This window comes from Vespa crabro, chromosome 3 (genome assembly GCF_910589235.1).
Source record: "Vespa crabro chromosome 3, iyVesCrab1.2, whole genome shotgun sequence".
Taxonomy (NCBI): domain Eukaryota; kingdom Metazoa; phylum Arthropoda; class Insecta; order Hymenoptera; family Vespidae; genus Vespa; species Vespa crabro.
This window is the reverse complement of record NC_060957.1, coordinates 8,137,325-8,165,161: the sequence shown is the minus strand read 5'-3', so window position 1 is coordinate 8,165,161 and position 27,837 is coordinate 8,137,325. Positions and strand designations below refer to the sequence as shown.

The following is a 27,837-nucleotide window of genomic DNA, read 5'->3' as shown; positions in this document are numbered from 1 at the left end:
AATGATGATGATGATGATGATGATAGGCACAGACAAGATCACAAAAGATTACAAAAGGGAGTGTCGTTCTTGCGCAACAAAAATTCGAACGTTAGGAATATACATTAACGAAATATTTTTATGCAAATCATTTCGTTATTATACTGATTGATCGATCAGCTGTCAAAAAAAACGACCAAGTGAGCTATATAAGTTCTCAACTATATATTAAATGCTTCAGTTCGATATTTTGAACGTGCCGATTGAATTTTGTACGTACAAGTAGTAAAGTATTAAAAAAATTCGATATTTTTAAATTCTAATTAACACCAGTAATTTTACTGATTGTTAGTGCATAATTTTGTATTTTTGAAGATAATTTATTTATTCTTTATATTTGTTTTAATAAAATGAAACCTACTTACTCGTTAATGTGAAATTATAATTTTTGCATCAGATAATGAAAAATCGAATGGATAGATCGTTAGATATCGGAAAATCATTTTTTCCGTATATTTTTATACATAAATTAATAATAATAAATCATAAAAGCATATCGAGTAAATAATCGGTGTTATATAAAAATAAAAAAAAACAATAATCTCTTTAATAAAATAAATAATTAATGAAAGTATAGCAGAAGATCACTTAATACATTCATTTTCATTCCGCAATAACTCTTAATTATAAAAATTTTTATTTATAACGATTAATGTAAAAGAAAAAGAGTAAAAGTATTTTATTTTGAAAGGCTACGAGGAACGATAATAATCAAGAAGTATGTTTCCTGAATAAGTCAACCTGAGATTTTACGATTATATTTAAGACGGCTGGTTGGTCAGACGATTGCCAATCGAGAGAAGTAGTCCTTTGCTATGAGTTGGAAACAAATCTTCGAGGAGTGCATACAAATGATGAAGTGATAAATAAAATAAAATAGTCAAAAATTTATGCAAAGTATTGTGTATGTGCTTCGTAGATATGAAATTAAGATTGAATTAATAATTTATTATTATTAATAAAAGTTTTACAATAAATTATGTGACATTCACGTTTTTTATTTAAAAAAAGAAATAATAATAATAACTATAAATGTCTTTTTTATACATATAAAAAATTTAATTTGTTTAAAAAAATATTGAACATGCCTTGATAACAGTGATTTAAAACAATTTAATAGATAATTAAAATCTTGATTGGTCGATTGATTGATATAATTATAGATCGTGACAATGTTTGAATAGTAAAAGAAAGAAAATTTTGTTCTCAATAAAAACTGTAATCATGCGTCTTTTCTTGTTCTTTCCTATTCATGCTCTATTTGTGAGAAAGAAATAATCTACATCTGTGCTGTAACGATTTGAACAAAGCGGATCTATTTGGAATGATCTATTCTGTGATGTTAATCAGTGCTAGCATAATATAGCTACAGACAGTGTAGTCATTGATTGAAAGTGAGCTTTTAGAGGATTGGAACGGTCATTGAATTGTTTTAAATCGTAAAAGTGACTATCTTACTTAAAATCACGTCGTGTGTTTCGTTTCAATAGTAAAATGTATTGACGGACGAATGATCATTGATCTTTCGACAAATCAAGTACATTCACATGAAATCAGAATTAAATCGATCAATTCAGTTTGATAATTGTACGAACTAATACGTTGATATTTAATAATAATAATTATAATTTAAAACAATTGTGAAAGTATTAAATTGGTATAAGTTAGATTGAGAAATCGATGAAAATTGTTTACTTTATGAAAAAAATCGTCATTCAGTAGATATATACAAATATTTCAAAGAAAATTACTATCTCCTTGGATGTTGGTATGAAGTAATATTTGTTCTTTTTTTCTTTTTTTTTTTTTCTATGGATAGTAGATTGGTCATTGCATGTGACGTAAAGAATGTCGATTTTCTCAACCACAGGTGTTGAAAAAGATGAAAGAAAACTGGTTGTTTAATAGTTATATTATAATTCTTAGAATATATCTATCTATTCAATTTTACAATGTTACATACATATTCGATTGTTTGAATGTCAACAATTTTAAACAATTTGACTAACTTTGAACGTAAATTAATTTCTCTTTCCTATTTTTTTTTTTGTTTCTTTTCTTTTTACACAGATACGCAACGATGAGAAGAAAGAAAAGAGTCGACTCTCGGCCAATGCAATCCAACAACTATTTTTATAGCTCTCCCAATTATTTCTTTGACTATAAGAAACCAATCACGTGGACTAATCATGTGGTACATTACCAGCAACACGAACTCGCAAATCGAAAGATCGAAGAACGTAACGAAAACCGTAAGTTTCATATTTTCAATTCATAAACATTATAATTTTCATAATATTGAAAAACATAATATTGAAAAGCACACAATCTGATTAGAATAATTAACGATTGACTTTAATTTGCTTACCTCGAAAATTTCAAATGAGATCTAATGAATTTCTTGAAAAGAAAGGTTGGATAAAACAAACGTTTTATTCTTTGTCAATATATTTTAATCTTAAACTTAAGTTTCAATTTCTCACACCGAATTTGTTAGACTCGTAACGAAAGTTTAAACGGAAAGTAATAGACGTTTCTAGTCATTGAGAGAACTCTAGTGAAACATCGCGGCGATCTTCTCTTTCTATTTTGCAATACCATAACGTGTTTACTCGTCTAAATCGTATAGCCGAAGTAAAATCATATTACTTTCACTAATAACAACTAAGAAATATGCATATTTTAAAAATTTTCGATATATATTATTTTTTCGTATATAAATAAAGTTAATTAATATAATATATAATATAATTGATTAATAGTACATATAAAAATACATAATATTATGATTATATATAATATAATGAATAAATCGTAAATTATATTAAAATAAAAAAATTTTCTGAATTATTAAATGGTTTTGAATTACGAAAAAAAAAGAAAAAGAAAAAAGAAAATAATTCCAAGGCACACACATAACTCATTTCTTTTGACCATAATAATAAACCTTAGTAGAGCAAGATAATTTTCGGTACAGCGAGTATGCGTGAACGTTTGCGATTATCGTTGGAGTGGTCATTAAATCTATGTAACAATGAGATGAAGCCTTCGTGAGTTCCTTTCAAAAACACAACCGAGATTTTCCCTTAAGTATGAGATGCTACGTATTACTGTTAAATTAATATGCGAGTTTCACCGAGGAGAATTTGAAGTTTATGGTAAAAACGATTCTTGGGAGATAGGCCCGCTGTCTCCTCGTAAAAAACTTAATAACTTTACTCATTCCTGTTGAAAACCGGAATGTTTTAAGGACAATTATGCAACACTATGATGCCTTGACTTTCTCTGAAATGTAATGATCTCTCTTCTTCTATATTTTCTTTTCTTTTCTTTTTTGACATTTCACATATGTAAATTCGTAAAAAATCTTATTGCAAAAAAAATCAAAGAACGCGACTGAAAAAAAGTTAATAATGATTTCGTCCTTTAATTATGTAACAATAAGATTCTTTACCTTTCTTTGAAAGGTAACGTTTTTTGTTTTTCATATATGCGAATTCATAACAAATCTAATTGCAAAAAAAAGATCGAGGAACATGAAAAAAAAACAACAATAACAATCTCGATCGAAGTTATTGCAACAGAAAAATTATTGATATTTAAATTTCGATGTTTAATCGATGGAACTTGAAGAAAAACAAACAAATAAGAACTACTTGACATTTCTTTCTCTCGATATCTTCTACGTCAATGGTGACCTATACAGTAATGATCTGCACTACTATGATCCGAATCAGTTTGTTACAATGAAAGGGAAAGTTTCTGGCGTAAAAAATATACCGTGTCTCATCAACAATAGGGCAGACATCTAAGCCGATGACACGTTCCAATCTTAAGTAACAATAGTCATAAGATATGCACCTTGATTATGCTTCAGACTAAATTAGACTATTCTTTATTTATAATCTTGTCAAGTTTAGGAAATAAGTAAATTAATAAGTTGATTAAGTTTTATTGGTATTAAGGATAACCTGGTATTAAGATGAATCTATTATAAATATTGTACTATTAATGCCACGCGATATTTTTCTTTAAAACATTATATCATAACTTTAATTTAAATAGTAACAATTAGTATATAAAATATATATATATAAATATATATATATATAAATATATATATATATATATATATATATATATATGTATATGTATATATAGATATCTATTTTACATTCATCAGAAAATTGTGATAAATTTATGGGAAATGAATTTGATAAAGATATAATGAATCTTCTTCGTTCAATTTTCTTACAAATTTTATTATCTTTTATCTATTACTATAATACTATAATGTATGTGTGAGAAACGAAGACTTTGAAAGGAATTTCTATTAATCGAGAGGATGGTGCGACCTTTTCTCTTAAGAAGTATCACGAACTTCCAACTCCCTTGAATTCACATCACTGACCTATAAGATATCGTCCTTCTCCATGAAGACACGAACGAAGATGCTAAGAAAAATGAGGGAGAGCATCTTCAAAGAGAAGGGATTAGCCATTCTCTCTCCTTTCGTAGTATCGAGGTACATTTACGAGCCGGATAGTGAATATGGCAGTCAGGAATCATCCATGCTCCCATCTCGAACGATACCGCGTGTAGTCCTTGATTTTCTCTCATCGCGAAAGTCTTCCTCGAGCTTGATCAAAAACGAATATCATTTTTGTCGTTGTACATTTTCTCCAAAGTTAATCGATTTCTTTTTGACCACAGTATCGAAAGTCATCAAGTTCTTTTCAAAGTGTTCCTTTGAAATTAACATCGTTCACTTTCATTGATTAACTTTCTAATTGATCTGTGATATGATTCGTCATGTTGTTCTCATTATAATCGACTTATCCTGATCGTTGATTTATCGATATTATTGTTATTTATTACACAACATTTGTTATTCGTCCTTAAGGTAAGTAAGCTACAAGCATTCAAAGCTTAAAGAATCAATCACTGTGATTTATAATATATGAGAAAAAAGAATGTATAATACTTACGTTCGTATACTTTTGATATGAACGAAATATCAATCTAACGTACAGATCATTTTGCATATAAATTTAATTTAGTAGACGTATATTTCCTTTCAAAGACTCGTTCTAAGAAATGAAAACGGAAGCGAGATTGCTTCGTTTGTGCTTCCACGACAAAGAGCAAACATACGAATTACGACATATCGTTGATCATGTTTTTCAACATTTACCTTATCGATGATCATTGAGTAATGTTAATAGTATTACGTATATGTATATGTATGTGTGTGTGTGTGTGTCTGTTCTCTCTACTCCCCCTCTGTGATTTTTTTTATGATACATATCTCCATTAACGGAACACGAAAGGCGAAGTTCCGATCGATCCATTTTTCAACTAACTTGCGAAATTTTGCTCCGAGCGAGGAGACATTTCATGTAGTTACATAACTTTCATTATACTTCGAGCATATAAGTCGATTTTAACGATTTGGCAAGAGATCTCGAATTCGTTACGTGTTCGAAAAGAAAAAAAAAGATCAAAACAAAATGAACAATCAAGAAAATTAGATCATATAGTAATATACATTAATCATTTGATAACGATTAAAGTATTTCGATCGTGAACTTCATATCAATTTTTTCTTGAATTTCTTTTTACAGGTATGGCCAATGTGATGCCATGGCTTCTCTCGATGTCTCTTCTTGGTTTTCAACAATTCGCAGCTCATCCTGGCATTGCACCGATTTCACGAGAACTCGAAGCACCGATTTTTCCCCTTCATGACTCGGTACAAACCCAAATATTTCGCATATCGATAGATGACAATAATCTTGAAATTATTAAAATAATATATAATCGTGCATTTCGTCTTATGCTGAATTATCTATATACTACACTCATCAGTCAGCAGGTAATCCGGTATCGCAAGAAAAATTATCAACTCCAACTTCGTGTGATTCTTATGGGAATTCGTTGGAAAATAAATTAACAGGGACAACTGAAAAAAACAATATTCTTTATGGTTCTATACCAATTACGCCAGGTCGATTTTTCCAATCAAATAATCACGATTACTCGAGAACCATAGGCGATGTCCTTAAGAACAATGCCCATTCGATAAATCAACTTGAATTTCATGAATTTAATTATGATCTCAATCACGAGTCAGTTGAAGACGAGTACGTTGGACCAGCGATGAGTTTGGTAAAGATTTGATTATCCATTTCTAAAGAATTTTCGATCTTCTCTATCGATCTTGCTAAATTTAATTTAGGTTTACGCTTGGTCGACCGTAGACTTTGAGTTCGATAATATCGAAGAACGAGATCAAGCTATATTTGATGGTAATTACATAGCTGAAAATAATTTACCATTAGGATTAGAAGTATATCAAAACAAAGTCTTCGTTACTCTTCCAAAATGGAAGGAAGGAATACCAGTAACATTGGCAACTGTTCCAAGATATTCCAAAACAAAGAGTCCAAAATTGAAGCCATATCCTGATTGGGATTGGAATATGTTTGGTTAGTTTGAATCTGAACAAATCATATCTATTGAAATGATTTTTTAATACTTTTTTATACTTTCAGATAAATGCGATGGTCTTACGTCAGTGTTTAGGATACAAGTAGACGAATGTGATCGTCTTTGGGTTTTGGATTCTGGAGTGACAAATATCGCGAAAAAACCAACGCAAAGTTGCCCACCGGTACTCTACATTTTCGATCTTCGAACTGATAAATTGATCAAGAAATATACTTTACCACAGGAACAAGTAAAACAGGATTCTTTGTTCACGAATATAGTGGTTGATGTAAGAGATGGAGATTGTGGTGGCGCAATGGCATATCTTTCAGATGTCTGGAGATTCGGTATAATCGTTTATGACTTCTACAAGGATTCATCCTTCAGATTCGAACATCATTTCTTCTTTCCCGATCCTTTGGCTGCGAAATACGAACTCCATGGTATAAAATTCCAATGGACTGATGGAATCTTCGGTATTGCATTAAGTCCTATCGATATTCACAACGATAGGACCCTGTTCTTTCATCCCATGTCGAGTTTCAGAGAATTCGCAGTCTCCACGTCTGTCCTTCGAGACAAGAGAATGGTCGATCATAATACCGATAAATTTATACCGATTGGAAGACCAAGAGCCAAGGATTATGGTCATTCGTCTGGTTCCGTTGTCGACAGAAACGGTGTAATGTTCTTCAACATGGTTACTCGTGACTCAGTATGGTGTTGGGATACGAGAAAGGAATATATACCTGAGAATTTAGGTGTAATAGGTACTAGTAACATCTCATTAGTCTTTCCTAATGACATTAAAGTCGATCATGAGGAAGAGCAAAACGTTTGGATGATCTCCAATAGGTTACCAATGTATCTCTATGAAAATTTAGATAGCAGTAAGATCAATTTTAGAATCTTCAAGGCACACGTTAAGGATGCTGTTAAAGACACTATTTGTGATCCTGATCACGTGGTACCTGATTATGGTCAGGGTTATGATGAAACTTGTTGAATGTTGTAAGAAATTCACTTGAAGTTTTGAATAGTTAAAATAAAACGATCGAACAAATTTAGCTTATGTACAATAATTATTAAGATGATGAAAATATTTTATTAACAAAAGGATAGTAAAAAAAAATATTTAATGTCTATAAATTAATCTGGTAATATTAATTACGAAATAATAAAAAATAGAAAGCTGTAATAATTATTTATAAAAGCGATTCAATCAATCATTACTTTTTTATGAACATATAAAAATGTATATTTTTTATTAACCCAACTAAAATCCTCAAATTTGTATCCTTTGACAAATTATCAAGAAAAGTCTTCCATGAAACTACCTCCTTCAAAAGATATTACGTTTTCAGATTCAATAGTAGTTTTAGTATACATCGTATCAAAACTATCTCTTATACTGGAAATTTGCAAATTTGTACTTTTTATCGAAGCTTGATCATCCTCTTCAACTTCATCGATAAAGTCAATCACACCGTTTATTTCAGGTTCAACGGTGAACTCTGATATATTTACTGAATTTGAGGAAACAACCATATCATATTTTTCAGGTAAAAAATCGTCAGAAAAATTCTTCTTAAACATATCCGAATTCATTTCGTACGGTCTATAAGCATATATAGAATTATGCAAATCCGACATAAAGAAATATGATCCTAGAATTTCCATGTAAATAGCTAAGAGAAAACTAAAGAAAGCTATTATCATTTTCAAGGAAGGTTGATCAGAATCTTTGATCGTTTCATAGCCAAGAGAATCTATTTCCGGATCAATGATATCCATTGTCCTTGTTTCACTGAGTGCAATAGTAACTTCACTGTCGTATTGAACAACTTCGTTTGTAGGAAGATTATCGATTGAAGTCGATCTTAAATCTAAAGACAAATCCTCGTCTTCCATTACCAAGATACAAAGATCAAAATTCCTATCAGTTTCCATAGAACTTTGTAGAATATCTTCGAGATCATTAATCTCGTCTTCGATATCTTGAACGTTTGGAAGCGTCAATGTGTCTCCAACGTAAATATCCATATCATTATTAGAATCAAGAACGAATTCATCGACAGTTGATGGCAAACGATAAATATTATAAAAATTTTCGAAGAATGACGTGGATCGTTCGTCATTGATAGATCGAGAATCACGTGGAAAAGTTCTAATGATAATCTCAGGTTTATGAGAGAATGCAGCATGGACTAGACTGGCTGTGACGTCATCGACGATATCTCTCTGCTGATTACCATAAAGATCGGACGATTCGAAATTCATTCCTTGTAAATTTTTATTAGTTAATAAAATACCATGAGGACGTAAACTCCAATGGATGTTTCTTGCGATATCCATCATGTGTAGAGACATGTTTCTGCGTCTAACTTGATGATGATTTCGATCATCGATCGATTCGATTACATTTTCAGTTTTTGTAGTAGATGAAAGTGAAATGGAATTTAAGGAAAAAAATGAATTATCTTTTTCAACATTTAACATGTCGATCTTAAATTTTTTGATTTCTTCAATTTCAGATTCTTTTGTTGTATCAATAATTTGTATTTTTTCTTCTTCTTCTTTTTCATTTACTTTTTTATTTTCTGTACACTCAACGAAATCTTTTAAATCAGACGAATTAATAGGCATATCTCTTTTAGAAATAATGGATTCCGTCGAATTAAAAGTCTTAAAATTTTGATTTGAACCACAATCCAAATTGGTTCGTAAATATTGATAAGACGAAGATAGTCCAAAGGGAACACTTATGTCTTCCCTATCAGTATTTTTATCAAGTTCAAGGCTATCAGTTATCTTTTGACTGTTTCTTAAAGAAAGATTCAATTTCATTGCATCTTGATTAGGTTTGCTATGTTTCATATACACTTGACTATCCCTTATTGCCAGAATTTTTCTCAACTCTTGCCTAAACCAATGACTACCATGACGATCTAAAAGATTCAACATAATTGCAGCATCTTTACTTTGTATATTAGGTAATCGAGAAAACGATAATTCGTTTTCAAGAAAATTAAGATTTTCCTTCTCCTTTATTAACTCTTTGTTATTAATATTACTAACATATTCGAAGAAAGAATCAGTTGTGTTATGTATTTCAATTTCGTTGTATGAATCAAAATGATCTTGATGTGTATTAAATTCATATGAATCATCCTCGTTTCTTTTTTGTATTTGTCTGTAATTGTTTTTCATTTTAGAATAAGACATTAGTTGGGTCGACCAAGTTTTAGTATTATCTCTAAAGGAATATAGCATATCAGTTTTCTGTTGTTTCTTCTTTTCCATCTCTCGTTTGTCCTCCATCAAAGTGATCTCATTGTAAGCTCTCAAAGCCTTCATTTCTAAAAGTTCTCTTTCTTTAGAAGATGTCATACGTTTTCTTCTCTTCTTCATTGATATCATGTTATGTCTCGATTGATCAAAGTATTCGGTATGTTTATAACTATCAAACGAAGTCTTGACCATCTTATTTTTAATATTGGTTAATCTATGAAGTGATTCCTTTTGAATTTCCTTAGGACATGCAGGCGATTTTTCTAAAAAATTCGAATTGTCGTATTCTAAAGTATCAGCTATCTGTGTCATGTCCAAAATATTCCAATTTTTACAATAACATGGTCCAATTTCTAAATTATCTTCGTAGCATTCATCATTTTTAATTAAATTCTTTGTATTTAATAATTGATTTAAATTGATATTGGTCGCAAACTTTGGACATACGTTGTCCATGTAATCGACATGTATATTATGATCATTATTTTTATTATTTTCTTTATTATCGTATATATAATTGTTCAAACTTTCTGTGGTTTGAGTACTAATAATATTGTAACTACTACCAGTATTATTATTTACATTTAAATTACTCCAAACACTTTCATAAACGTTAAATGAATTATTATTTTTGTATTCTTCTTTTGGTTCGACACTTGTATATCTAAAATGATAACACTTCAATGAGATATTGTTACTTAAATACAAACGTTAGAAAAAGTACCTATGTTTTGTAATTAATTCTTGATTGACTATATCAAAATTCTGCAATTTGCCTCCAATAAATTCTGTCCTGTTAGATATTTTAGAATTATTTACAGATTCGTATTCCATACCAGTGTAACACGCAATTTGTTTTGGTATTTTAAACAATAATTCTGTGTTCTTGTTATTCCATATCATCATTCTTCCTCGATCAAATAAATTCTTCGAATTCGAAGCTTTAAATAATGTTTTTCTGTATATATCGTTCGTATTTTCAACAAATTTTTCGTTAAATTGTAATTGAGGATCAAAAAATTCATCGATTAGCAATTCTTTACCATAGAGATTAGTGATGTTGAATTTTTGATAGAACGGTAAACAGCCTATTGTAGAGAAGATACTAGTGCTAGGAAGAATGTAAGATCGATTGTTGAAAATATAATTGTAATTTCTTGTCATTTCTAAATGAACTGTTTTCGATGTATCTACTACAGGATTTATTATTTCTAAATTAGATTCCTCTGTAAAAATAATCATCATATAAAATAATCATATATATATATATGAAAGATTATTTTTACAGATATATATAATATATATATAAGATTATTTCATATATATATATACATATATATATATATATATATATATATATATATGTATATATATATATAAATATATAATAATTGAATATATTTATATATATATTTAATTATTCTATTTTTATCATTCACGATATACGTAAAATATTCTTACTTAAGAAAGAATTATTTTCCAATTTTGTATGAATGAAATCTTTTGCATTAATCATTTGACTTCGTAAAAAAGTATTACAATTAATCTTTGTATCTTCTTCTTGGTCAATATTAGTAATGGTTGCATTATTTTTGGATAATTTTCTAATGTCTGTGTCATCCAAGGAAGTAATATTCTCTTCTGGAATTTTATTATTATTTATTAGAACATCAATTTCATGATTAGATGTACAATAAACTTTACTTAAACATTTATTTTTTTTATTTAAAAGGCAAGGATAAATAGATTTAGAAAGGATAGTTTGTTCCTTGAAAGGACATTCCATTAATTGTCTATCCCCTACGAGAGGAAAACATGGTCTAGATTCTACTTTCTCTCTCGTTAATGGACATGACTTTTTCTTTTCTTTCTTCTTAATAAATTCTAATTTTGTTTCTTCTTTTTCATCGATACAATCTAGTACAAAAGCTGTTATGGATTCCTTAGCTTGTGTCAATTCCATTACTTCTTCATGGATCAATTCTCTTTTTGCTTCAACTGAAACATCTTCAGTCTTATCATTAATCTTTTGGACTTCTCTAAACTTCTCAACACGATTATCATTTATATGAAATATAGGCATGTCAGTTTTCGCCATCAAATAATCAATGATAGATGGATCTCTTATCCTGCGATCTTTTATCAGATCAATTTTTCCTATCTCCTTTTTCTTTGCATATTCATCTTGTATCTTATAAATTATAGCACTCTCTAACATCCTTTTGCGGACTCTAGCACGTGCATTGATTATATCAACATCAGTTAATCCCAAAAGCTTCATACATTTCTCAATAGGTATCAAATTATTATTACGAATTATCTGAGAAATAACTTCTTCTGTATCATCAGATTCAAAACTACTGATAGTCGTTAACGTTGTCAACGATCTAGATATTTTACTTTCGTTGGAATCGTTGAAAATTGAACTATAAAATGCGTCGTTCAGATTAGGTAAACTCATACAACGTCTTCCTGAGTACAAATCGAATGTTGATTCGTTGCTAATTATTTCCATGCTACTGCCATCCGAGAAGATATTATATGCAATAGAATATTTTGCTTGTAAAGCTTTCCTTATCTTTCTAATCCTTTCTATTTTTTTCAACTCTATATAAGAACATGCAATTGCATACCATATGTAAGCAGAATTGGCTGTAAATGTTATTATTATTTGTTTAAGTAGATAAATATTGTAAAAAATTAAATTTGTAAACAATTTAAGTATCAATCTATATCACGTATCAAGCTTACTTAATGAAATAAGTTCAACGACAACAAATTCGACCATTCGAAACGAAGAAAATCTTTCTTTACCCCATAGCCAGATGAATATAGCTATAACAATCAATTTTAATATAAGATTTTGAAAAAAACTCAGGATCAACCATGGCAGAAGTAAATTTGGTCGACTCCATGTTAAAATTGGATAAAAATTGATCATGTATAAAAATGTGTAAACATAAGCAACTATCTTCCTTGTGATAACGATCCATGTTAGGGCTATTTGCAATGAAAAATAATAATGTGTAAAATATCATTCAACATACATAGAACACATTTTTCTTGATATTAACTTATTTTTATCCAATACTCAAAATCTGTAGAGAGAAAGAAGTACTGTTGAGTCAATGACAAATTCCAAATCTTTTCAATTTGTTGGGACCAGTCAAAAGGATGCCATTCCAATGTGCTGTTGAGCTTCGGAATATTATCATCTCGTTACTTACTTTAATGATTTAAGAAATATTTTATGATTTTTTTCCCGTTGCATGACCGATACTTTATCATTATACTTAGAACATCTTATATACAAAAAGAAACTATATCCAATAATTATTTCAGAAATCTTACCAAACCTAACAGAGTCATTACTAATAATTCAGCCTGAAAGGATATTCCTATATAATGTCCAACGAATCTTGGCATTCTGCACTTAAAATTTCAGAAAACATTAAATTTTCTTGAATGAATGATATTACCAAAAACGAATCATGATATTGCTTTGATTTCTTCGAATTTCGAATATTAAGATAATTAAAAGTATTCAATGAAAAGGGAAATTTAAACGATATGATTCATAGTTTCAATACAATCTGTCAATCCATATAATCATACGCTTGAACACAGCGTACATGACTGTGTAAATTCAATTATTTATAGTGATTTATAGCTAATATTAACGTCAACACAAAACATGCTTTTATTTTCGTCATACTTTTCATAATAACTTAAAGATCGATGAGATATGAAATTAAAATAAAAATTCATTTGAAAATTAAATGTTAGTAAAATAAAAGAAAGAAAACAACGAAACACACAAATAAACCGCGTAAGATAAATGGCATGATTTATTACAAATATTGCTTACAACTGTATAAACCCAATAGGTATAAGTTATAAGACTGTTAATAAATCTTTGTCGTTATCCTCTCTTTGCGATGTTAAAGAAATTATTTTCCATCGAGGACAGGTTCTATCGTTTGTCCTCCACAAATCTGACCCCAACCAATCAAACGCCAATGCTTTTCGACACGACGCGACAATGCAATCTTTTCGTCGATTTCTGTACACACTGGACTCGTCAAGCTTATTTTAGCTAAATCAGCACGAGTAGCTAAAACTCGACCGCCAGTACTAAGAGAGCCAATATTCACTAGCAATACTTCATTTCTAGATAATTTTGGTACCTATAAAAAAAATTATATAAGATCCCAAATGATAGAAATTATAAATCACGAAAAAATAAAAATAATAATAACATAATAAAAATCTTACTCTCGCTCCTTTCTTATCACCCTCCGTTCTTACACCCAACAAACGTTTTAAAAGATAGTACGATATTTCAAGTTCAATGAATATTTTAGGTAATGCCCCAACAGCTCCTAAAATTTGTCCCACTAAACGATCAGCTCTGCACAATGTTGGTTCGATTTTCGTTCCAACACCTTGAAGAATTATAGATCAGTATGCTAACGCTAATCTGTTCTTTATAATTATTTTAACTAAGCTTAATTGATATCGCCTCATATAAATCTACAGATATTGTTTTAAAAAGTTTAACTTTTCGTGATTTCACAGATGTAATTCAAGGAATCTTAGGAGTCATAAAAATTGAAAATTTAATTTTTCTTTTTTTGCAGTTGAGAATACGAAATCATAGGAAGGAAAACTGATAGGACAGATATACTATTGGAATTGATGATCAAATCGTAAGAAAAAAGCTAATTACTTATTAAAATGTATAGAACTGAAGATAACCTTTTCAATTCTGGTTGTAATAGATTTAAAATCACAACATATATGCCATTCTTATTATTCTCATTTCGTTTAATTTCTCTTCAATCCTAAGATTTCTTGTGTCACTTCTGCGCAATCTTTTTGCTTTAAGATACATTAATATTTATCTTATCCTGAAATCACAGGAAATGCAATCTTGAATCTAATGTACTAGGGGTATGGTAAAATATGGCTCCTTATTAAGTAATAGATGATTAATATAATAATTAACTCACCTATAAGGCCACCGGGAACTGCGAATTGTAGCTCGTTCTGTTCGGCAAATAGCGAGACGATACGTGAAAATATAGGACGACACGTTAATTTTCCTTCACTATCTTTAGAGACTAATCCAGGTCGGACTTCGATTTCCATGCCAACCTGTAGCAACATAATATTTATTAGAAATTATTTATTAGAAAATTCGAAAATAGAAACAATGATAGATTTAAAGAGAAAAACAGAAGCTGTGAGAAAGTTGGAAAGAAAAAGAAATATAAAAATATCATGGAAAAATACCTTCAATACACCTCTTAATATACTGCCTCCTGCAACTCCACCTTTGAGATCGTCCACTTCGCAACCAGGTTTATTAACGTCGAACGATCGGATAACGATCAATCGTGGTTCTGACGTAAAATCTCTAAGTGGGACCGGAATTTTCTTTGTTATATACTCGCACAATACTTCAATGTTATATTTCAGTTGAGCAGAAATTGGAATAACAGGAGCTCCTTCTGCCACAGTACCTAATTTATTTAAAATAAAAAGTAACTATATAAATAATTGTCTTAAGGATGATTGATGACAAACTATTATTAAAATCTTTTTTATTATTATTAATTACTATTTACTATTTACTCCATTACTCTATTACTGTATTATATACTATTTAATTTATATATATATATATATATATATATATATATATATATATATGTATATATACATTTATTTATTTATTTACTAATACTAATTATTATTGATATGTAATGTTACCTTGAACGAATTTCAATATTTGTTCGTACTGTTCTTTCGCCTGAGCTTCCTTCACTAAGTCAATTTTATTTTGCAAAATGATTATGTGCTTTAACTTCATGATTTCAATCGCAGCTAAATGTTCAGAAGTTTGTGGTTGTGGACACGACTCATTGCCAGCTACGTAGAACAAGAGAAATTATTTCATTGTTAAAGAAATTGATTACAATTGTGAACGAATAATTTTATTGAAAGTTTATTAAATGATACCAATTAAAAGTAACGCTGCATCCATAACGGCAGCTCCGTTAAGCATAGTTGCCATAAGAATATCGTGTCCAGGACAATCTACGAAGGACACATGTCGAACCAATTGAAATCGTCCAGGACAAACGGGACGTAAACAAGGAAAGGAATCATCTTTACTAGATCCTCCTGATATGTAACAAGCCGGCCTTGGACATTTTTCATTATCACACTTATAAATCTTTGCATTCGCATATCCTATAACACAAAATAAAAATTGAAAAGAAGAATTCAGTAATGAACTTTCTATCTGATCAAATGTAAAGGAATAATTTGTGTTTTATATGATCATGTAAAATGTGAAATAGAAAAAGGAAACGCGATTAAAATTCCTTCAAATTTATTACTCGACATAAAAATGATATAAACAATTAAAAAAAGGAAAAAGAAAAACATACACACATACACACATACACACATGCGCACACACGCACGCACGCACGCACACACACACACACACACACACGCGCACACAAAAGTGTGTATATATATATATATATATATATATATATATATATATATATATATATATATTACATAACGACACATGTTAAGTTTACAAAGAATTAAAAAAGTATATATATGCTAAACAATACTTTTATATATCTCTCAAGTATTATCTATAATTTGATCTCTTTGACTGATTGTTTATACCTAATATATCCATTAATTCAAAACGTAGTAATACAATTACCCGTATGTGCGTATCAAGGAAAAGATATTAAATATTGTTTTACATATTTTCTTTTTTACATTTATGCCTTATATAACTTTTATGACAATTAATTGCAAAAAATTGATTCACTGTACTAATCCAAATAAAACGATAGAGTATAATATTACATTCGATAGATACACAGTTTTCATCAAAATAGAATCATTGCCTTGTATAAAAACTACTGCTAATATGTTAGATATAGTCATGGTTTGAATTATTTCTATTTATTTACATAACTTCTCTTACAACATATAATACGAAAACAATATAAAATGTTGCTTTCACAGCAAATACTGGTATTCCAAAACGAAATATATCATCATGTACCATCATTTTTGTTTTCAATTTCTTTTACTTCTAATAACGAACAGATCTTGATCGATGTTTCAAAAACACCAATTTATCGTATACAAAATAACAACAATTATAATTACGCATTTTCTTATTCCATTATTATTATTTTTCTTGTATAATATTCTAATCTCCTTAAGATATTGTAAAGTTATGCAACATTGAATTGTCAATTATTTATGTATTTGATAAATTAAATGCATTGTTACATTCACGGAATACTTAACGGTGAATGTATATCTTTTAAATGATTTAAATACAAAAATAACTTATAGAAATACTAACTAATCAATTACACTTAATGCATAATGAAATCTCGGTGAAATGATAAACTATAAGTTTAAACTATAGATACACCACAATGTAATCTTCTTCACGATTCTAAACGAAGATTTTCTTTTTAAAGGTAATTCTTGTAATACTTTTTAAAACAAATACTTTCTACAATTCTTAGCACCACACTTGCATAAAACTTTATTGACGATGGTTTTCGAGTCGGGCGTGTCCTGCCGTACTTCGATCTTATTTGTTGGAGATTGAACGACATCGACCTCCTTTCCTTCCTTGATAATATTCTGCGTCACGCGCGTTGTTTTCAAAGGTTGAAACACATAGTCAAATGTAATTTCCTCGTTCTTTTCGATATCTTTTATGGCGAATAATGCGAGTTTCGGAAGATTAGGATCGAGACAATTGATCCAGACACCGTAAACCGCCAAATTGGGATCACAGGAATGATTGATGAAGTGTGATATGTTTCCATATACAGCTGCATCAACCGTATAAAGACATTGATCGTCGGTTTCATTATAGTCCAGATCAAAAAGATATGTTCTACCTGCAGCATCATATTCTTTACCACGTTTATCAGCTTCCTCGCTCGAGATTACTTCGCCCACATATTGTGTTACAAATGAACCCTTCTTGATACTTTCCAATGTTTTTACACCCCAACCCCTACCGTCGTCGGTTTTAAAAATACAAAACTTTATATTTGTACCACGTTGTGTAACACGATTTAGACATGTCGAATCACATTTACATTGCTTGTTACATTCGTATATTGGTGTACCTGGTTTAACGCGAATTTTTCCCTTTGAAGTATACGGGAAAATACTATCGTTTTGTAAGGAACAACATTTTGTATTAGATCCACAATTAACACAATCGCAACCAATCGGAGGATCTTCAGGTATCACTACATCTTCACCCGGAAGATAATCTTCTATATAAAAAAAATCTTCTGGAGGGCCCTCAAGATCCATGAAATTTTCTACAGATATCGATGGCTTCCCTTTACTGATACTGTTCATCTCGTTTTCCCAATCTTTTAACAATTCTAATTGCTCCCTTCTTAAATCGTACAACATAAACCGTAAAATATTCGTTTTAATGTCTATCTCCGCTTTACTTTTTTTTAAATTATTAAGTTTAAAAAAGTTGTTTATACTAGTGTAAAAAGAATTCTCATCGATTAGAGCGCAATCAATCGATTCTCCTTTTTGCTGGATTTTATTTAAAAATTCGTAAACATCTCGCTCCGTCGGATAAAAACCAACTTTTTTTTTCAATTTTTCCAACAATTTGGACCTATTCTTCTCGAAATCCTTCAAAATTTCATTGCAATTTGTTAGATTCTCCAATGGTTCCCACGTATTATGATCGTTGGACCAATTCTTCCACTTGATCAAATACGACGTAGTACCATTTATTTTTTTCTTATTTAGGATTTTCTCCACTTCCCAAATTTCGTCCTTTTTAGATGTCTTTAATCTAACATTACTATAATTAGGATTACTGTATTTAATATCTTCCAAAACGATTCGTAATTCTTTCAATTTGAATTTCGCGAAATCGTGCTTCAATGGAGTATCGATGAAACCGTTACATCTTGTGTTCCTTTTGTAATATACACCAATATTTAATGAATCAAATTTTTCCATATTTCGACGATTTACACCCATCTTACTAGATCTCTTCTCTTTTCTATTTGAATTAACACGTGAATTAACACGTAAATTAACACTATCTTCGCTGTTGTCTGGATAAAAAGTTGTTTTCTCATCGACTTTTGGCTGCTTCAAACGTTGTTGGACACTTTCAGGCGAAAGTGATCTTTTTTCAGATGTAGAAGACGTTTCACCAAGAATATCTGCATGTTCCATACTGCCTCTCTCAACTGGATGCTCTGTAATGCCAAACATTTAAACGACGTCATTTACTCCGAACTCAAGTTCGATGTTTCAAATTACTGTACATAATTGTGTGATTGTTTTTAAACGACATATCACCATCATTTCTAACCATCACTTTAATCCTCTTCAATCTTATGTAAATTAAGAAATTATAATGTTCCAGAACATTTTGATTGAATTTTGTGTCTATTCTTATGATGAACATTTGCTTTTTGAATTATTACTATTAAACGGATATAGTTATTTTTTATAAACAAAAGTATTATTTTTTATTAAAATAATATTTAAAGTTTTATTAAAATAATATTAAATATTTTTGTTCAATAGTGTAAAAAAGAATATCAAAATCAATATATTTCATTTGTAAACTTTATTTTTATTTTGTAAAAATTAATTTAGTTATAAAAATTATTACCTATAAATATTATATAATATAACATATAAAGACACTTAATATATATTTAAAATCCATATGCAATTCGCCAACGGTTTTTCTAAATGAAAAAACAAAAATTATTTCCGAATGTTTAAGGAAATGAATTTATATAAAAAAGAAGTTTCATAAGAAGTTTCGTAATCAAAAGTAGATTCATTAGGCTGCAATTACTACTATTTCATTATTATTGCATTAACCACTGAATTTTTACTAGATAATTTACCTGAAACATTTAGTTTTGTTAATTACAATCACATAATATATACATTTATAAAAATACATACATACATACATACAATACATACATATACACACACACACACACACACACACACACAACTTGTACCTACTTATATAATTTTAAATAATTTATTAATTAATATATCATACTTAAATATTATTATAGGAATATTACAATTTTCACTTACCTTATATTCGTTGAACTCAATCATAATTCACATTTCCAATCACTTTCAATCACAATAAAGAATTATATTATTTATGAATTGTTATATGCATTACAAGATAACTACATTTATAATAATTACTACTGAATAGTTTGTCTTATTAAACATACTTACATACATTCTAAGAAATTTTTAAAAATTTATTGTATTGGAAATAAAGGAGAAAAATTGTACATTATTAAAAATTATTGTCTTTCTTTACTAATTGAAAAACTTTCTAAATGCAAATATATTTATATAATAAATACATTTATATACTATTATAATATTAAAATATTACTTTACAAAACCCTATTATATAATGAAAATATTATCAACTCGTTTTGAAAATAAAGTAACTTTCAAAAATTTAATATTATAAACAACAGAATGTTAAATAAATAGCGATTTAGATAAAATTATAGAAAAATAGATAACATTATAACTGAGTTGTACTTACCAAGTTTAATTGTAATATTTCTTTCCAACTCATTTTTAAAGCGTACAGTTTGCACACCTGAAATTGCCTTAACGATTGTAGATTTTCCATGCGCTACATGACCAATGGTACCTACAAAAAATTATAAAAATAAATAATTAATTATACCATAGAAATATTCAATAATTTTATGAAACAATATTACAGTAACTTATTACAAAAATGTAATAAAATAAATATCATTTATAAAAGTAAATAATTTTTTATTTAAGTTTTAATATCTTCTTACTTTATTTAGATAAAGTTTAGATAATATTTTAATTTTGTTACGATATACTTACCAATATTTATTGTAGCTTGTCTACTAATGACTTCACGAGATAAGGCAGTTAATGTACTGACATCCTAAAATTTAAATGAAAGAACTGATTTGAATATGTAACAAAGTAAAACATTGATATAAATAAATTATTAAATATTGATAGTATCATAATAATAATAATAATAATAATAAAATTATATCAATTATTATATAATCAGTATAATATAATCATAGTACTATAAAGCTGAACAGAGATAATATGTTTTGAGTACACAATAGGAATAATGAGTAATATTATATAAAAATGAAAATTTTTTTGCAAATATATTTATATATTCTAATATGATTTCATAACTCAAGGTTAAAAAAAGCATATATTAATCACTTTTAAGAAAATAATATAACAATAATCGATTTGATATAATTTATACATTCTATATCAAGTGCCAAGCAATAAAAAGTGAGGTTAAATTGAATCGAATGTATGTATGAATGACCGTTATAAATATGTAAAGTTTATAAGTACAATTTTACTCACTAGCTTTGAAAGATCTTGTTTGTATAAATTGGGTTGACCAGTTGTCACACCTAGCCCTTCTTCACCTCCCATAATTGTTAATTCTACGGTATATATTAAGTCGGCCACGCGAAAGTCACTGTAAAAGAAATCGAGACTCCGTTACGCCTCACTTAAAATACAATATTGAAAGGAATCAGCTTGAATGTATTCACGTCTATATGATAGCTAGTTACTAACCGGAAATCAAATGATGTACTAATACAAAATACTAAATATTGTTAACTTAATTCCAAAATATTTTAAAAATAATATAAATATATTTTGATAATAGATCAATAAATTTAATAATAAACTATTTGTCCAACATAAAACAAAAATTTATTAAGTATGAAGTTCATAGATTACAATTTCTGTGTAAATTTGAAGTTTTCTTTCACTTTTACAATATTGTAATAAAATTTAAATACTTCGAAATACTTTATTTTGGAATAAATGAAAGTCAATTGAATGATACAGTGACTTCTTTTACACAAAATTCTCTGTAATTATTGAAAATGACTCAAATATAGTGAATATCAAAGAGAATTTTCAAACATCAACATTGAATATGAAACATTTAAAAATTTGAAATTAAAATAAATTGTTTAAGAATATTTCAAATACTTGTATATTACGTATCATTTCTAATTTTGAACATAGGAACATGTAAAAAAAATATTTTTAGTAGTTGGTAGTATGTGATAACACCACAAATATTATTACTTGTAATAAATATTTGAATTTTTTTTATTTTCTATTAAATTTAACTTCAAATATCGGATGAATGTTCAAAATTATTTGGCTTATGCTCTGATTAAACTATATACCTGAAAGTTTTCAAATTCTCCAGATTTTTTGAATACATTCTACACGAGATAATTGTGACATAACCTACAAAATGATTCTTGATTATGGTTTTAGAAAAGTAGTTGAAAACTTTGTAAAAAGCAGAGGACAGTATTTTAATAGATTTGTAGGAAGTCTTTCAAATCAAGAGTTGATAAATGAATTTTCAACAGAAGAAGATATGGTAAATTAGTTTAGTTAATTATAATTTTATTTCTTTCTTACTTTTTTATGTTATAAATTTTCATTTATTACAGCCCAATTTAGATATAAATCCTTATATGAAAGAAAAACAACAATGTTTATTATGCAAATTAAACATACAGCCAGATTTTAAAAATGTACGATTATTATCACAGTTTCAAAGTAGATACACGGGACGGATTTATGGAAGGCATATAACAGGTTTATGCAAAAATAAACAAGAACAAGTTGAAAAGGAGATCTTAAAAGCGCAACATGCTGGTAAAATTTATTATTAGCTATTTGTTAAGAACCAAAATATTGATAACTAATCATTTCTCTCATAGATATAATGTAATATGAAATAATATTTTTTAAGGTTTAATGGGACATTTTACAAAAGATCCAAAATATGTAAATGACCCACCATTATTCGATCCCAATCGTCCATTGAGACCACATAAATATTAATGTAAAATTATGGATATATTCTTTAGATTTTGTTAAGAACAAATTAGTAATTTTCATGTTGTATATAAGGTACTATCAAATTAGAAAGATAACCAAAAATATGAGATATTTCATTACTTAATAAATGTGTCATTCTCGGTAGAATAATATACTAAAGATTTAGGTATACCCAATGATGATAATATTTCTTCCATAGACATTACCTGTCCTCGTTTATTTTCTAAATCTTTCTGCAATCTTTCCAGAGCATCTTGGCAAGCATGTCTCCACCTTTTAATATCAGCTTCCAAATCATCAGAATTGTTCTTTTGATATTAAAAAATTAATTAAATTTAATGTCATTAAAAGATTATAATATAATATATAAAAGTTATACCTTTTTACAATATGAAATTTCGTTTCTCAAAATCTCGATTTCTTTCTGTTTCTTTAATATTCTCTTTTCTAATTCTTCTAAATCATTTGAAAATACATTCATACTCTCATCAATTCTGACGTTTTCTATATCATTTTCGAGATCAAATCGTATCTTTTTCATAGCAATTGATTCTTGAGACAATTTTCGTTTAATATTTTCCCTACTTGATATTAAGTGAATTGTTTATGTAATAAATATATATATATATAAAATTTCATCCTAAAATTATTCTACTTACACTTGTGATTTAATGTTTACTTGTTCTAAATTTTTAACATTAGATTTACGTTTGGGACTCACATCAGAAGTGTTAAATAATGAACGAAACGGTTTGTTTACTGTTGGACTGTTTTTCAGTTTCATATGTGCTGAAGTTATGGTTTTTTCACACATTTTGTAATAATAAATTTGTTATTGTTTACATAACACACAATTTATTAAAAATTAATACTTATTCCATCAACTTCAAATAAATAAATCAATGTTATATGAAGTTTATTCTAAATTACACATCCTAAAAAACATACTTGTTTCTCTGAAATCATGCGTTCATTAAGTAGAAAGAAATCACGATTGGTGGAATAACGAATAGTCATCGTCCAATCAGCGTTGTGACATACAGCGACACTGAAAACGCGTTCGATCTGTTGTGTTTTATTCTAACCTCTTCACGGTAATGTCGATGTTTCTTCGTTAATAAAAGTGTTAATTATAAAACTTCCTTAAAAATATAAAATAATATAGAAGTTTAACATTTTTTTGTAAGTATATAAGCTCTGCTATATTGTTAATAATTATAATTTTTTTAATTATATTTCGAAATTACATTATGATTTCTAAAGGTCATTCAAATTTCGTTAATTTAAAATATTTTATATATAAAATTATAATTTTTATTTTATATGCAATATTAATAATATAATCTTTTCAGTAATTATGGATATCAGACCAAATAATACAATTTATATAAATAATCTAAATGAAAAGATAAAAAAGGAAGAATTAAGAAAATCGTTATATGCAATATTTTCTCAATTTGGACAGATATTGGATATAGTAGCATTAAAAACATTAAAAATGCGTGGTCAGGCATTCGTCATTTTCAAAGAAATAGCTAGTGCAACGAATGCCTTAAGATCTATGCAGGGATTTCCTTTTTATGATAAGCCAATGGTATGTATGTTACATAAATATTTGTAGTTTTGAAAAAAGTAGAAAAGTTTTATATATTAAAATTGCTTTATGTGTGTTTTCAGAGGATACAGTATGCTAAGACAGACAGCGATTTAATTGCAAAAATGAAAGGCACTTTTGCAGAACGCCCCAAAAAACCAAAACGTGTAGTACCAGCTGCAGATGAAGAAGCAAAACGTGCAAAGAAGCGTGCTAAGGAACAAGCGAAACATTCACAGCAAATTGGATATCATCCTGGTGTACCGCAACATCCAGGATTAGTTAATACAGCTGTACCTGAACAACCACCAAATCAAATTTTGTTCCTTACAAATCTTCCTGATGAAACTAGTGAAATGATGTTATCTATGCTTTTCAATCAATTTCCTGGTTTCAAAGAAGTTCGTTTAGTGCCGAATCGGCATGATATTGCATTTGTTGAGTTTGAAAATGAAGTTCAATCAGGTGCTGCCAAAGATGCACTTCAAGGATTTAAAATTACACCTTCACATGCAATGAAAATATCTTTTGCAAAAAAATAATTACAAAGACTTTAATCTTATGATTATTAATGAAATAAATGTGTAAACATTAAATGCAAAAATAATGAGAAAGTTATCAAACTGGACATGTAGTCATATTTTAATAATTTTTATACAATATAGTTTCTTGAATATAAGAAGTATTTATTATTAAGTAATAATTATGCATAGACCAATCATTCTGTGAATCATGTTTCTAATATTAAAAATATTTTTCACAATATGATAAATATATACACGATTTTGTTCCAGGATACAATTGATCTTGCTTTCGCTTATGATAGTTTTACTATTTAAAGCAATTTATCAACTTCAATTTTATAGTGGTTTACGACAAAAATAATTACAAGCATAATTCTTTACTGATTTTTATGAACAAAATCGCATTTTAAAGATAAAGGTTTAAGCTAGGGTATGACTTCCTTGCATTTTTGAAAAAATATTATTTTCTTTGAAAAAGATGATGTTTTTTCGAGAATAGTTTTTTAAATATACAATATATTCTTATAAACATGATTAGATAAAAATTAATAAGAATAAATGAAGCGGTATGTTCTTCCCGTCTACAAATTTATCCGTCCATACAAAACACTCCAGATTCTATTATTTCTTCAACTATCGCAGCAAATCTTGTGCCAGTACTGCATGTACACACTTCACCATAAAAAGTTCCTCATTTATTTTTGCATTCCAAAAATAAAGTAAATCAAACATTAAACAAAGATTATTGTCTCAATTATGATATTGTTATGCGCTTGAGTAAATAAGAATAAATGAGAAGTAACAAGCAAAATAAAAATAAATGAGAACTATGTGGATATGATGATGAACATAAGTATAATATTAAATATAGTATTTAATCCGAAAAGAATAAATAAGAAGAAATAAGAATAAATAAAAATAATAAAGAAATTAGAAATTTTCAGAGCGTTTCTCTAAGAAATTATATAAAAATTTTTCTATATCTACACTGTTTATTTATTGAAGTATAATAAGCATGTAAAGTGTAAATAAATTAGTAAAGTTTAATGTTCAGTCGAAATTAGATTAAAAAGAAGGTTTATTTTATAGAGTTTCGCGAAGTAAATTCCGTAACCGACCTTTAATAAATAACTACTGCAAATTAGAATCATTGCATCATTGAAGAGGATCTCATTCAACTTCAATGTCAATCTATCTCATTTTCAACCAGCTACGAATCATCCACCCTCTATTTCGACATAAATCGCGGATGAGTGTTTTGAAGCCATTGCAGAACTTCTTAAGTAGTAAATGAATTTTTCAATTTCTCCGATTACTCAATCATGTCAAGAACGAAAGGTCTGAATTGGCACAAATGATTGGTTGTAATTAATTAATAGAAGAGTATTGCATGACCACGAATAAATTTCTTAGGAGATTTACTCGTAAACGATTTTTTGTGTTTTGATTTATTTTTTTCTTTTCTTTTTCCGTCTCTCTTCTTTATCTCATATTTCTTCTCTTTCTCTTCTTCTTCTTCTTCCTCTCTTCTCTTTCTCTCCTTTTTTTAATTTTTTTCTATTTCAAGCTAAATTATCGCCAAATGAACCTTCTTCTCTATCAATTTTCTTCCTCTTTTTCGACTTTTTTTGCCTTTCTTTTCTATTTCTTCTTTCCCTTCTTCTTTTCAGACTAGATCATTGGAAAAAAGATCATTAAGGAAGGAACCATCGGGTGGGATCCTTCCAAGTTTTTTTCTTTTGGTAGAAACAAATCGAACTCTATTTTGGTACTCTGGTTTTGGTCGGGTAGAATGATATTCAATATGTCTTGCTCTGCCTTTCATCGTTGTCACGTACGCACACGTTCTGACTCTCTTTTCTATCTTATATTCTTCTTCTCCTTCTCTTCTTTATCTTCTCTTCTTCTTTTCGAGGAATCATCGAGGGTTAGATTCATCTTTGATCGGATAAGTCCGATGTATCATCGAATGGTTTGGTTCATTGTCGATTTTTACACGAGAATACAGGAAAGATAGGAAGACGTAGTGGGTGTTCGCGGGCGCAATTAAAAATCCTACCAAGAACTTCATTTTATTTACGTATTATAAATTACACAAGTACTATCGAGCGAATGGCTGCATATTTTAATATATTTTCAGAATCCCTTCAAACTAATTCTGATTAAACACTAAAGTACTAAAACTTTACATTGCCAATAATACTTCTACAAAAATAAATAGATAAGATATAGTTAAATTCAAAGGTAATTCTTCAAATTCGCAAATTTATATACTAATTATATGTGTTAATTATATTTATTATTCTTTATGCTCTTATCGTGAAACAAATGCGTACCAACGTCGTATTTAATACGGATTACTTCGAGATGTACGCATCATCAAAGAAAAATATACATATGAGAGACTGAAAAGTGTGAATTTATAGTCTACTAAACTAATTACTCTACCTAACGAAACCAATTATTATGTACGCGTGAGAGGGGAATAACCAACAAGCTTAACACCAATACGATAGACACATGGTGGGGATAGTGTTCCCCGCTTATACTCGTAGTTCATATTTTGTCCGTACCTGTCGCTGAAGTCATACACACTTCGAACAAAAGACAGTGAACCTTAATAATTGAACGAATAGGTAATTATGAATTATGCGGGCAAAGTAAGATAATAGAAATAGAAGAAAATATAAGTGTATCATAATTTTTAATTGAATAAAATACTACTTATATTTTTGCTAGAATGCAGTAATGAGATGCAAGAAAAAGTATTTTTTATTATAATTAATATGTACCTATAAAGTAGAAATTCGTATACTTTTTTATATGTTAATAATTAAGCATCATTTTAGAAAATTTTATACCTATATCTATATGTTT

The 27,837-nt window shown here is 28.5% G+C and overlaps 7 protein-coding genes across 11 annotated transcripts; 3 read left to right on the top strand and 4 right to left on the bottom strand.

The window, feature by feature from the left end:
* Nucleotides 1–4,232: 4,232 nt before the first annotated feature.
* Nucleotides 4,233–7,643, top strand: LOC124422783 (protein yellow-like). 2 transcript variants are annotated; one of them, XM_046959681.1, is made up of 5 exons: nt 4,233–4,942; nt 5,664–5,791; nt 5,908–6,207; nt 6,278–6,527; nt 6,594–7,643. In XM_046959681.1, exons 2-5 carry the CDS (start codon nt 5,666–5,668, stop codon nt 7,532–7,534), a joined length of 1,617 nt encoding a protein of 538 aa, XP_046815637.1. In that variant the 5' UTR covers nt 4,233–4,942; nt 5,664–5,665; the 3' UTR covers nt 7,535–7,643. The 2 variants fall into 2 exon arrangements, with proteins under 2 accessions (XP_046815637.1, XP_046815636.1); XM_046959680.1 differs by lacking the exon at nt 4,233–4,942 and having other exon boundaries at nt 4,945–5,791.
* Nucleotides 7,644–7,701: 58 nt separating this feature from the next.
* LOC124422539 (metacaspase-2-like) lies at nt 7,702–10,997 on the bottom strand. Its single transcript, XM_046959090.1, has 2 exons — nt 10,544–10,997; nt 7,702–10,483 (listed from the first exon to the last, which is right to left on the bottom strand). The coding sequence occupies exons 1-2, from the start codon at nt 10,981–10,983 to the stop codon at nt 7,840–7,842; spliced, it is 3,084 nt and encodes a 1,027-aa protein (XP_046815046.1). The 5' UTR covers nt 10,984–10,997; the 3' UTR covers nt 7,702–7,839.
* A 290-nt stretch (nt 10,998–11,287) lies between these two features.
* On the bottom strand, nt 11,288–13,501 carry LOC124422846 (the record flags this gene model as incomplete). Its single annotated transcript, XM_046959781.1, has 4 exons — nt 13,171–13,501; nt 12,894–13,017; nt 12,571–12,819; nt 11,288–12,471 (listed from the first exon to the last, which is right to left on the bottom strand). Coding segments are annotated over exons 1-4 (1,632 nt in total), but the record flags the coding sequence as incomplete, so codon positions are not given.
* A 148-nt stretch (nt 13,502–13,649) lies between these two features.
* On the bottom strand, nt 13,650–21,554 carry LOC124422746 (eukaryotic translation initiation factor 2 subunit 3, Y-linked-like). Of its 3 annotated transcripts, XM_046959612.1 has the most exons (9): nt 21,325–21,523; nt 20,806–20,869; nt 20,486–20,596; nt 15,844–16,077; nt 15,595–15,753; nt 15,115–15,344; nt 14,832–14,976; nt 14,095–14,264; nt 13,650–14,006 (listed from the first exon to the last, which is right to left on the bottom strand). In XM_046959612.1, exons 1-9 carry the CDS (start codon nt 21,394–21,396, stop codon nt 13,770–13,772), a joined length of 1,422 nt encoding a protein of 473 aa, XP_046815568.1. In that variant the 5' UTR covers nt 21,397–21,523; the 3' UTR covers nt 13,650–13,769. The 3 variants fall into 3 exon arrangements, with proteins under 3 accessions (XP_046815568.1, XP_046815569.1, XP_046815567.1); XM_046959613.1 differs by lacking the exon at nt 13,650–14,006 and having other exon boundaries at nt 14,213–14,729; nt 21,325–21,524; XM_046959611.1 differs by lacking the exons at nt 13,650–14,006; nt 14,095–14,264; nt 14,832–14,976; ... (1 more) ...; nt 15,595–15,753; nt 15,844–16,077 and adding an exon at nt 16,435–19,136 and having other exon boundaries at nt 21,325–21,554.
* A 469-nt stretch (nt 21,555–22,023) lies between these two features.
* On the top strand, nt 22,024–23,018 carry LOC124422765 (28S ribosomal protein S18c, mitochondrial). The gene is made up of 3 exons (XM_046959643.1): nt 22,024–22,375; nt 22,449–22,656; nt 22,754–23,018. Exons 1-3 carry the CDS (start codon nt 22,244–22,246, stop codon nt 22,843–22,845), a joined length of 432 nt encoding a protein of 143 aa, XP_046815599.1. The 5' UTR covers nt 22,024–22,243; the 3' UTR covers nt 22,846–23,018.
* LOC124422763 lies at nt 22,743–23,804 on the bottom strand. Of its 2 annotated transcripts, none has more exons than XM_046959641.1 (3): nt 23,502–23,804; nt 23,222–23,426; nt 22,743–23,150 (listed from the first exon to the last, which is right to left on the bottom strand). In XM_046959641.1, exons 1-3 carry the CDS (start codon nt 23,654–23,656, stop codon nt 22,959–22,961), a joined length of 552 nt encoding a protein of 183 aa, XP_046815597.1. In that variant the 5' UTR covers nt 23,657–23,804; the 3' UTR covers nt 22,743–22,958. The 2 variants fall into 2 exon arrangements, with proteins under 2 accessions (XP_046815597.1, XP_046815598.1); XM_046959642.1 differs by having other exon boundaries at nt 23,222–23,423.
* Nucleotides 23,805–23,887: 83 nt separating this feature from the next.
* Nucleotides 23,888–26,381, top strand: LOC124422762 (U1 small nuclear ribonucleoprotein A). The gene is made up of 3 exons (XM_046959640.1): nt 23,888–24,024; nt 24,195–24,436; nt 24,520–26,381. Exons 2-3 carry the CDS (start codon nt 24,200–24,202, stop codon nt 24,976–24,978), a joined length of 696 nt encoding a protein of 231 aa, XP_046815596.1. The 5' UTR covers nt 23,888–24,024; nt 24,195–24,199; the 3' UTR covers nt 24,979–26,381.
* Nucleotides 26,382–27,837: the final 1,456 nt, after the last annotated feature.